Genomic DNA, 11,353 nt, shown 5'->3' with positions numbered 1-11,353 from the left:
GTAATCGATACACATCCGCATAGTACCATCTTTCTTTTTCACAAACAGAGCCGGTGCACCCCAAGGTGACACACTAGGCCTAATAAACCCCTTATCAAGAAGTTCCTGAAGTTGCTCTTTAATTATTTTAACTCAGTTGGTGCCATACGATACGGAGGAATAGAAATGGGTTGAGTGCCCTGCACTAAGTCAATACCGAAATCAATATCCCTGTCGGGCGGCATACACGGAAGGTCTGCATGAAATACATCAGGAAAATCTCTTACTACCGGTACTGAATCAATAGTAGGAGTATCTGCATCAACATCTCTCACAAAAGCCAAGTATGACAAACACCCCTTCCTAACCATATGTTGGGCGTTCAAATAAGAAATTACCCTACTGGGAACATAATCTAGAGAACCTCTCCATTCGACCTTCGGCAACCCCGGCATCGCCAACGTCATGATTTTTGCTTGACAGTCCAGAATAGCATGACATGGAGACAACCAATCCATACCCAAGATTACATCAAAATCAACCATACTGAGCAATAAGAGATCAACTCTAGTCTCCAGTCCCCCAATGGTTACCACACTAGACCGATATACACGGTCCCCGATAATAGTATCGCCCACCGGCGTAAATACCCGAACAGGTGAAACTAAGGACTCACGGGGCATATCCAGATAATGAGTAAATTATGATGATACATACAAATAAGTAGAACCAGGGTCAAATAATATAAAAGCTTCCATGTGGCACACTGAGACAATACCTGTGATAATTGTATCTGAGGCAACGACATCTCTACTGGTAGGAAAAACATAGAATCGGGCGTGGCCGCCACCTGATCGGACTCCCCCTCTTGGGTGACCCCTAGCTGACTAACCCCCACCCGTGTTGGCTGGGCGGGTGGTGAAGTAACTGGTGCTAAAGTCATAGTCTGACTCCTCTGCTGCATTGGACCTCACGAGCGACGAGGACACTACCTCCACATATGCCCAAATTCCCCACACTAAAAGCAGATCCCTGGTACTAGTGGTGGTGCAGAGTGAATCGGGCCCCGAGAACCAGAATAATTGTTGGAAGCACCGGGTGCAAATGAACTCTGAACTGAAGGGGCACGGGACAAACTCTAGACTGGAAGGTCACCGAGAGATGGCTGACCTTGATGAGAACTGTATGAACCATGGCTGGATGATGCACCACGGTAAACTGGATGACCCGTTTGTGCGTGTCTGTAAGGACAACCCCTGCCGCGATAAAACTGACCCCCTGATGGAACACCACTGAAATCACCTAGTCTACGAGGCCTCTTGGCCTCCCTTTCACCATGCTCCTGGCTACGTACCATCACTATCTGTCGAGTAGTGTCAACTACCTCATCAAAAATAGCACCAGATACTCTCTCCCGAGTCATAAGTAACTGTAGCTGATATGTGAGACCATCAATGAACCTCTTAATCCTCTCCCTATCAATGGGAACCAACCAAACTGCGTGACAATCCAACTCAGAAAATCGCATCTCATACTGCATCACAGATATGCCATCCTGACGTAACTGCTCAAACTGTCTGCGTAGATCCTCTCTGCGAGATTGCGACACGAACTTCTCCAAAAAGAGAATGGAGAACTCCTGCCATGTATGTGGTATTGCACCAACCGGCATGCGCCTCTCATAAGCCTCCCACCATCTGAAGGTAGCTCCAGAAACTGAAAAGTAGTGAATGAGACTCCACGGGTCTCCAAAGTACCAGTTGTCTGAAGCATTCGCTGGCACTTATCCAGAAAACCCTGAGCATCCTCTGACTCAGCACCGCTAAATGATGGAGGTCAAAGCCTTCTAAATCTCTCAAGTCTCCTCTGCTCATCATCTTCCATAACGGGGACTACTGGGGCCTGAGCAGTTATAACTGGCTGGGCTGACATTGCCCCTGGTATCTGAAGTCCCTGCACTACCTGATCTAGAGTACGAGCAACGGGGATATGAGTACCTCCCCCGGCCTGAGAAGTGGCTGGTGCGGCCTGAGCCGAAACCACCTGAGCAAGACCAATGGAAACTATCAATATTTGGGCCAAAGTCTCCTCAAGGCCTGGAATCTCAATGGGCACAACTGGTGCCTGAGCTGGTCCTGTCGGCTCAGCTATATCTGGAATCTGCTCCTAAGCTGGAGCAACTGGTGGTACTACAGATGCTGCTCCAACTGTGGTACGAGCTACACCTCGACCTCGACCTCGGTTCCGGCCCCAGCCTCTATCACGGCCCCAGCCTCTCGCGGCCCTAACTGGTGGCACTGGTGGCTGACCGTCTGATTCGATAGTACATGTTCTCACCATCTATGAGAGAATAGAATAACATAAATTTAGTTTCTGGAATCAACAAATTCGCAAGAAAGAGTACAAGAAATTGAAATTTTTCCTAAGGGTTCGGCAGCCTCTTGAAGATAAGTATAGACGTCTCTGTACCGATCCACAAGACTCTACTAAACCTGTTCATGACTCGTGAGACCTATGTAATCTAGGCTCTGATACCAACTTGTCACGACCCAAAAATACTAACCTGTCGTGATGGCGCCTATCTCAATACTAGGCAAGCCGACAACACCAATAACCCACAATTTATTTTAAATACTGAAAACATAACAATTAAGTTTTTAAGAGTAATTCCCACAAACATTGGAAATAAACACACTCCCAAAACCCGGTGTCACTGAGTACATGAGCATCTATACATCACCAGTCTGGAAAATATGGTTTATAATAGCCTGAGACCAAATACAGTAAATAAGAAGATAGGGAAGGAGAGACAAGGTCTGCGAAACACGGCAGCTACCTCAGAATCTCCGGAAAATCTATTGTGTGAAGGAATCAACACCCACTATGTCTGAGATTACCCGCATCTGCACACGAAGTGCAGAGTGTAGTATGAGTACAACTAACTCAGTAAGTAACAATAATAAATAAAGAACTGAAAGAAGTGACGAGCTTCTCAGCTAAGTCCAAATACACTACTTTCCAACATAAAAGGGTAGGCATGCCTTCAAGTTCAACATTTAAAACTCCACAGTAATTTCATATCAAATTTGACTGAAACAGAAAATAATGTTTTTCCGAAATTTCCAAAATAATGATATATGACAGCTGAAGAGCAGCAATAATGAAATCAATGCATCCTCTTAGAGTAACAGACACCCAGTCCTCCCATTCACTCCAACCTTACAGTCACTCATTCCTCACAGTCACTCATTCCTCTCAATCACTCAGCACTCGACACTCGCACTCAATAGGTACATGCGCTCACTGGGGGGTGTACAAACTCCGAAGGGGCTCCTTTAGCCCAAGCGCTATATTAAGTCAATCATGGCATAAATCAATGAAACATGCTGCGGCGTGTAGCCCGATTCCATAAATATCCTCACAATTAGGCCCTCAGCCTCACTGAGTCATCAACCTCTCTAGTCTCCCAGGCTCTCAGAAATCATGATAAGCAGCCCAACAACAATGATATGATGCATCAATAATGAATAAGAGAGACTGAGATGTAATATGCAATTAAAATTGTGACCGAGTACAAATAGTAATTTAACAGACAATTCAACATGTACACGACCTCTGTGGGTCCCAACAGTGTCGACACATGGTTTAAACATGATACATAGTTCAATTTTCCTAATACGTGGAAATATGTACATGTATCAATAGATTATTCAACTGCACATTTTTATGGAATTTAACCAAGTCACAATTTCTGCGGTGCACGTCCACATGCTCGTCACTTAGCATGTGCGTCATCTCAAAACCAATCACATAACATATAATTCGGGGTTTCATACCCTGAGGACCAAATTTAGAACTGTTACTTACCTCAAGCCCTGAAATTGTTTATTCTGCTAGGTCTTTGCCTCGTGAATTGGCCTCCAAACGCCTCGAATCTAGCCATAAATAATTTGATTCAGTTAATAACATTTATTGGAATTAATTACATAAGAAAATACTAATTTTCCATAAAAACCCGAAATTTAGCTTAAAATCGCCTGTGAGGCCCATGTCTCAGACCCCGAAAAAAGTTACAAAATCCAAAAGCCCATTCAACCACGAGTCTAACCATACCAATTTTACCAAAATCCGACCTCAACTCGACCTCCAGATCTTCAAATTTTATTTTCAAATCCCTACGTTCAAATCCCCGATTTACACTTCAAAAACATGTAATCTAGTCAGATTAATCGATAATAATTCAATAATTTAGAGTAGAAATGATCACAAGGGACTTACCTCAAGTTTTCTCATGAAAACCTCGCTCAAAAATCGCCCAACCCGAGCTTGAAATGCCCAAAAATGGCAAAATCTCGGAACCCCTCTGTTTTTGTACTGCCCAGGGGTTTTCGCACCTACGACAACTTGGCCGCTTCTACGGTCTAGCAGGTGCACCCCCATAGCCCGCTTTTGCACCAAAATCCGCATTTGCACCCCTTCCTTTTTTCCTCTTCTGCATGCATTGCTTCGCACCTGCGACCTCGCAGGTTCGGAAATTTTGTCGCCCGCATTTGCGATCGAAGGCTCTCTTCTTCGAGCTCGCACCTGCGATGGAATTTTCGCAGGTGCGATTGCATCAGATGGCAGAAACTTCAGCTTTTTCTTTTAAGTTCGAATTTGATCCGTTAACCATCCGAAACTTACCTGAGGCCTCTGGGACCTCAACCGAATATACCAACAAGTCCTAAAACCATCATACAAACTTAGTAGAGTCTTCAAATCACATCAAACAATACTAAATGCACGAGTCACACAGAGATTCATGCCTATTAAACTTTGAAACTTTCATTTTCTACAAACGACGCCGGAACCTATCAAATCACGTCCGATTGACCTCAAATTTTGCACGCAAGTCATAAATGACATAACAGAGGTATTCAAATTTTCAGAATCGGATTCCGACCCCGATATCAAAAAGTCAAACCCCCGGTCAAACTTTCCAAAAATTCGACTTTCGCCATTTCAAGCCTAACTCCACTACGGGCCTCCAAATAATTTTTCAGATGCGCTCCTAAGTCTAAAATTACCATACAGAGCTATTGGAATCATCAGAATTAAAATCCGAGGTCGTTTACACATAAGTCAATATCCGATTAACATTTCCAACTTAAGTTTTCAATTATGAGACTAAGTGTCTTATTTCACTCTGAAATCCTTCCGAACCCGAACCAACTAACCCGGTAAGTCATAAAACAACTATAAAACTTAACTTGAGCAGTAAATGGGGGAAGGGGGTTATAATATTCAAAATGACCGACCGATTCATTACAAATATTGATACTATAGCACGTGAGTTGTCTGTGCGGATCCACATATTGTTACTATAGCACATGAGTTGTTCGTGCAGCACTTGAGTTGTCCGTGCGGTTGATATTGATGTGAGCTCTAAGAGAGCTGATTACCATTATTAGATCGGGTTGCGCGCCGCAATGGGCTGATATTTGGTCATTGCATTTCATCCTTACTTGTAAATCCCTTGACTGATTAAATGATTTACTTGCATATCTCCCTTATATGTTGGATTGCTGACTGAGCAGAACACTTTAAAACTAAGAGTTGTGAGCATCAAAATGGTTTCACCTGAGATGTTTTCTGATTTGATCATATATTTGTTCTATACTTGTTAAAAGTTTGAACTGCACAGGTTTTAGTGAGAATCATCTATAGTTCTTGTTTCTTTTATCTCGCCGAGGTTAGTTATGATACTTATTGATTACATGGGGTCGGTTGTACTCATACTACACTTCTGCACCTTGCGTGTAGATCCTAGTGTTGATGTTGCTGCGCACGGCGAGGGCTGACATTGAAGATGTACCTGCGTTCCAGTCATGGCTATCACTTGTACTTGGTAGCATTAGATTCGGATTCTGTTCATTTACATTTCAAACAGATGTTGTCATTATTTCAATTTAGTTTTTGGAAAAATCTAAGTCTTAGTGGCTCATGACTTGTACTACCAGTCCCTGAGAATTCTTTTTATAAATGTTCAGTTTTATTATCATTACTTCTCTTAATGAATCTCATTTGAATTGGTTTATTATTAATTGGCTTGTATAGCGGGTTGGGTTAGGTTCCATCACGACTAGTTAGATTTTGGGTCGTGACATCAACTGTGCCCGGAGTTCATCATTTAGCCGAGACCACTTGTCGGCTTTGTCCTTTGCCACCTGGAGCTGGTCCTTGACCGATGCCAGCTCCTCTTTTGCAGCCCTTTTTTTTTAAGCCAGCAAGTCCAAGTTGTGTTGTTAGTAATCACGAGTAGCTTCTTGTTTTTAGACTCAAAGATCTTTACCTTCTTGACCAGATCGGCATGCTCTCGTTTCACGGACAAGGCCTTCTTCTGAGCCTTTTCTAGCTCGGCATGCTTGTTGAGAGCCCTATACATGTCCTTCTTCTGGATCTGCTCTTTGCACTCGAACTCAAGCTGGCCGATTTCTAAGCGAGACTGAATAAAGCTTTCATGATGAAGCACTGAAGCCTGAAAGACAATGAGGTCAGTAGAACATGTTAAGCAAAAATCCGCGAAGGATGCAAAGGATAGACGTATTACCCAGTTCAGTGCATGTTGCGCCTCGTTAAAGAGGGTCGATGCGCCTACTTTATTCATCTTTGCCTGGTCCTCCTCGGTCACCAGGAAATAAACCCAAGAGTCTGCTGGGATAGTAAGAATGATCGTCCTCTTACAGTCAGGATCCATACTCGGGGAAAGGAACTACCTCACTAGTTTTAGGCTCGAGCTCGGCTCGAGCTCGCCCGCTCCCGATGGCGCATCTTTATTTGGGACCTCCAAGTGACCGAGCATGGAGTAGTCCTACAACACGATCATATCCATGCCGTCAAAGAACACTTTGAGGGAATCATCTAGGCCCGGTGCCGTCTCATTTGATTTCTCTTTGTCAGCTTGAGCCTCTTCTAACATAGACTCAGTATGGGATGGCGTCTCCATGATGTCGATGACACCAGCTACTTCCTTCGGGTCAGGGATGACTTCTCGGGAGACGGTGGCCTCTAACTCTCCTTCTGGTTCCCGAGCTAGAGGGGTATCGACCTCTTAGACACCTTTTCCATTTGCCGCCTGCTCCCCCTCGTTCATAGATGACTCATAAGCAATGAACTCAAGGTCGTCATCCTCATGGTAATCCCTGAGCTGGTAGAGGGAACCATGGTCTGGCAACCTGGCCTTTGTGCTCTTTTTGTTGCTTTGCGGGCCCGGATGACCACTCTCTTCTTCTTCTTCACCTCGGCATCCGAGGAGCCCAAGTATTTCAACTTCTTCTTCTTTTTCTCCTCCTTTGTTGAAGCCTCGAGTTGTCCCGAAGCGGAGGGTTCGGCGAGAGAGGACGGGTTCTCGTCCTCATCCAATGGCCTAAGCTTGGGACGGGTTCTTGCCAGATATTTCATGCCTTAGACAAATTTTTACTTTACAATGTCATATTTATGATTTATTGTGGAAATTGGCTTAAGGTCCGGTCACAACTAAAGTTTGAACAATTGACCCCGCGCTTAGGGACTACCATCCAAAAAATTGACATGATCGAATTACTTAAACCTTGAGATCGTAAGACCTTAAAAAGGAAACCTTCGATTTTATAGGCTACCCCACTCGAGGACTGATACTTTGAACAAGTTCGAAGTATAACAGGGGAACAAGCCCAAAAGGCAAATCCCAAGCTAAAGGCTACGACAAAATTAACACAGTTCGAAGACGTCCGATTTCCGTTATAAAACAAGCCTTCGAATATTTTCATAAACCGGTTAAAAAGGCTACCCTCAGCTGAATTACTAAGGTTCTCGATAATATCGACCATCGAAAACCCTAATAGGTACAAAGTCGTTCGAACTCTCAAATAAATTCTTTATTTTATTCTAAGGCATTACGAAACAAAGGGTCTCGATAATATCAACCCTTGAAAACCCTAATGGGTATGGAATTGTTCGAACTCTCGAGCAAATCCCTTATTTCATGCTAAGGCACAACATATTTTATATGATCAAACAATAAACTTTTCAAGCCGAAAAGGGGGAGAAAGCCATTCTTTTTACTATGGCCGTATCGGCCTAATTCAAGAGCCTAAAGGGCCATTTTATTTTTGAGTTCGATAAATCATCCTCACTTAATTTAAACCTAAGGGTCACCCTACTCCGAGTTTGAGCAAGTACTCACTCGATTATTAAACTACACTAGTCCGACTTCGATCAAATTGCCTAAGCCTCGAACTTATGAACAAAATTTTCATAAGGCATGAATGAAACAAAATTTTCACAAGGAAAAAAATGAAATTAAGACAAGTCAGAAAGGAAAGAGATCTTTATATATATGAGAATATTTACAAGGTTCGATCAGGATCCTACACAAAAGAACAAAAGTGAAAAATCCTAAGGTTCGTAATTTTCTCCGGGGGCAGCTTCTTCTCCATCGAGGTCCTCCCCGCTCTCGGAACCGCTCTTGCTCTCGGCGTCATCATCCGAGGAGGAGGAGGACAACACTCCAGCATCAGTCTCACGCTCTCTAGCCTTTATTATCTCTTCAGTAAGATCAAAACCTTGAGCGTGGATCTCCTCGAGGGTTTCCCTCCAAGATTGGCATTTGGCGAGTTCAGCAATCCAATGTGCTCGAGTTTGAGCGGTCTCGGCTGCCTCTCTCGCTTGGACTTGAGTGGCTTTAGCATCGGCCCGGTAGACAGCCATGATCGCCTCTGCCTCGGCCTTTGCCTTTTTGGCTTCAGACTTGGACTTTGCAAGTTCGGAAGCCAACCGAGCCTCGAGCTCCTCTATTTTCTTTTCTTGAATTGAGCTTTTCTCCTTCATGCCTCGAAGCTGACTTTCGGCTGATGACAATTGGGATAAAGCAATCTCTTTTTCTGTAGCAAAGCAGTCCATACCTTTTTTCCACCCCCAAGGTCTTCGCCTTCATCATATTGACCTCCTTGCGGAGCTGCTCGATCCTCTCAACCTTCTACTGCAGCTGTGAGATAGAAATGTTAGCCACCGTTCCCGAATCAAGCCCATGATCTTTTAAGATTTTCATTACCTGCTCGATCAGGTCGGTCTGATCTTGGTGAGCCTTGGCCAACTCGGCTTGGAGGTCCTTGGTCTCATCTTCTTTTTTCCCACAGAAAAGTCTAAGGGCATTTCTCTCCTCTGTGAGCTCTCGGAGGTCGGACTCATACCGACTCAACTCAGCTCGAGACCGAGATAATGCTTCTCGGTGAAGCGTTGCGGCCTACGCAGAAAGAATAAAAGAAGTTAGACATGAAGAGAAAAATGAACACAAGGGTAATACGAACAATGGGAGTTAAGGCTTACCCGATTCAGAGTTTGCTGCGCTTCGTTGAAAAGGCTCGATGCCTCGCCTGAGTCCTTCCTCGAGACCTCCAAGTCGCTCAAGCCGGTAGCATCTTCGACCCCAGTAAAGTAATCACGGAAGAGATCCTCCCTTTCGTGGGCTGCTTTGATGGAGAGGGTCTTCAAGGCCCGAGCCTCTTGAATCATCTCTTCGGAAAACGAGGGGAGAAGCGGGGAGCCTCCAATTTCTATTGCCCCAAGTGGATCACTTGGGGAATTCTCTCCATCTCGAGGGGCCTCGAGACCAGCCCCTACAACCCTACCCAACGTTGGCTTATTATGGTGGGAGGCATCTTCAAACCTCGATGACTTGGGGACTTTTCCCAAGTCTTTTCTCGAGACCCCCTCATCTCGAGAAGGAGTCTCTGCAGCCTGCACCGATTCAATAGCCTTTGGGGCCTTGGTGCTCATTCCCATTCAGGCCACCAGCCTAGAGTCGTCTTCTTCCTCTTCTTCTTTTTTCTCTATTAGACGCCGAACAGAGCCTTCGGTAAGAAGGATAATGTTCTTCTTCGGCTTATGAGTTGCTTTCTTCTTAGGTATTGGATCCTGGGAGGTTGAGGTCAAATGCTTTAACAAAATCATCAAAGACATGGAAAAGGGGCTTACCATGAGTTTTGGCCTCCCATCAGCCCTTTGATAAATCACGCCATGAGCGCTCGGCATATGTAGAGGTCGAGGCCAGGTCCCTAACCTAGCTCTTGAGGTTAGGAATTGCACCAGGTATCCAAGCGACCGCTACATCACGGAAAAGGATATCGATGAGAAGAAGCAAAAGAGCAAAACAATAAATAGAAGCTAAATGTGGGATTATACTTACGCATTATATTCCATTTCTCGGGAAATGGCATCTTCTTGGCCGGGATCATGTTGGAAGTCCTCACTCGAACGAACCTGACCATCCAACCTTGGTCCTTGTCCTTATCTATGCTCGAGAACAACACTTTGGTAGCCCGACATTGGAGTTTTATCACCCCGCCTCGATAGAGGCGGGGGTTGTACAACCTGATGAGGTGGTCGAGGGTGAAAGGCATCCCCTCGACTTTGCTCACAAAGAATCGGAGCAAAATAACAATTCGCCAAAAGGAAGGATGGACTTGGCCTAGGATTATTTGATATTGACGGCAAAAATCAGCGACGATGGGGTCGAGGGGGCCCATCGTGAAAGGGTAAGTGTAAACACTTAGAAACCCTTCCACATGGGTGATGATGTCCTCTTCGGGGGTCAGGATCACCACCTTTTTACCCTCCCAGTTGCAGTCTTTCTTTACCTACCTAAGGTATCCCTCAGTTATCGAGCATATATACCTCGACACTGGCTCGCATCGACCGAGAATCGATGAGGCTTTATCGGTCTTAAAGTCTGAAATGAGGACGCACCCCCCGGGAACACACTCCTCAGGGTGCGGCTCCACCGGTGTTTTGTCGCCGGCCGGCCACGATGAAGAAGCATTTTCCTTTTGAGGAACAGTTTTTGACATTTTTGCCATTTGGATTTGGAAGTTAAAAATAGATTGAGATGATAATATTTGGTGTTATAAGAAGAGGTTAGCAGTGAGAATCGTAGATTTACAGATGAAGAACTTAGAAGTTGTAAAAAGCTTTGGAGATTGGAAATTTGAAAGTAAAATTTCGAAATGGTGAAGAGAGGAGCTATTTATATATTTCACAACGATGGTTCAAAATTGGCGGTGGCCGACCATCGACTGACGCACATTTAATGCCTTGGTAACTGTATAGACGGGATGTTTCGGCCACTTTCATCGCTTACGTCACGAGGATGACGTCATGACAGGTCGAGGTAGAGAAATCGAAGGCTCAATTCGTTTCTTGTCATTACAATCCAAAAAATGAGGGGACTATCTGTATACGGTTAAAACTGGGCCCACCCAATTTTACTATTTGACCGAGACTAGGAGATTGCATCGAAGGACGGCCTCATAACGGAACAGACTAAATCACGAGGATTAGGTACCGAGTTCAGAACTAA

General features: G+C 44.6%; 1 protein-coding gene across 1 annotated transcript; it reads right to left on the bottom strand.

Annotated features, from left to right (window-relative positions):
• Positions 1-8,394: 8,394 nt before the first annotated feature.
• Positions 8,395-8,898, bottom strand: LOC138893680 (uncharacterized). Its single transcript, XM_070178332.1, has one exon. The coding sequence runs from the start codon at positions 8,896-8,898 to the stop codon at positions 8,395-8,397; it is 504 nt and encodes a 167-aa protein (XP_070034433.1).
• Between the last annotated feature and the right edge of the window lie 2,455 nt (positions 8,899-11,353).

The sequence above is a fragment of the Nicotiana tomentosiformis genome, chromosome 6, assembly GCF_000390325.3.
Source record: "Nicotiana tomentosiformis chromosome 6, ASM39032v3, whole genome shotgun sequence".
In the NCBI taxonomy this organism is placed as follows: Eukaryota; Viridiplantae; Streptophyta; class Magnoliopsida; order Solanales; family Solanaceae; genus Nicotiana; species Nicotiana tomentosiformis.
This window is presented reverse-complemented; position numbering and strand designations above follow the sequence as displayed.

Coding starts and splice junctions, on each gene's coding strand:
- LOC138893680 (XM_070178332.1), bottom strand. CDS start 8,898: ATGGACTGCTTTGCTACAGAAAAAGAGATTGCTTTATCCCAATTGTCA.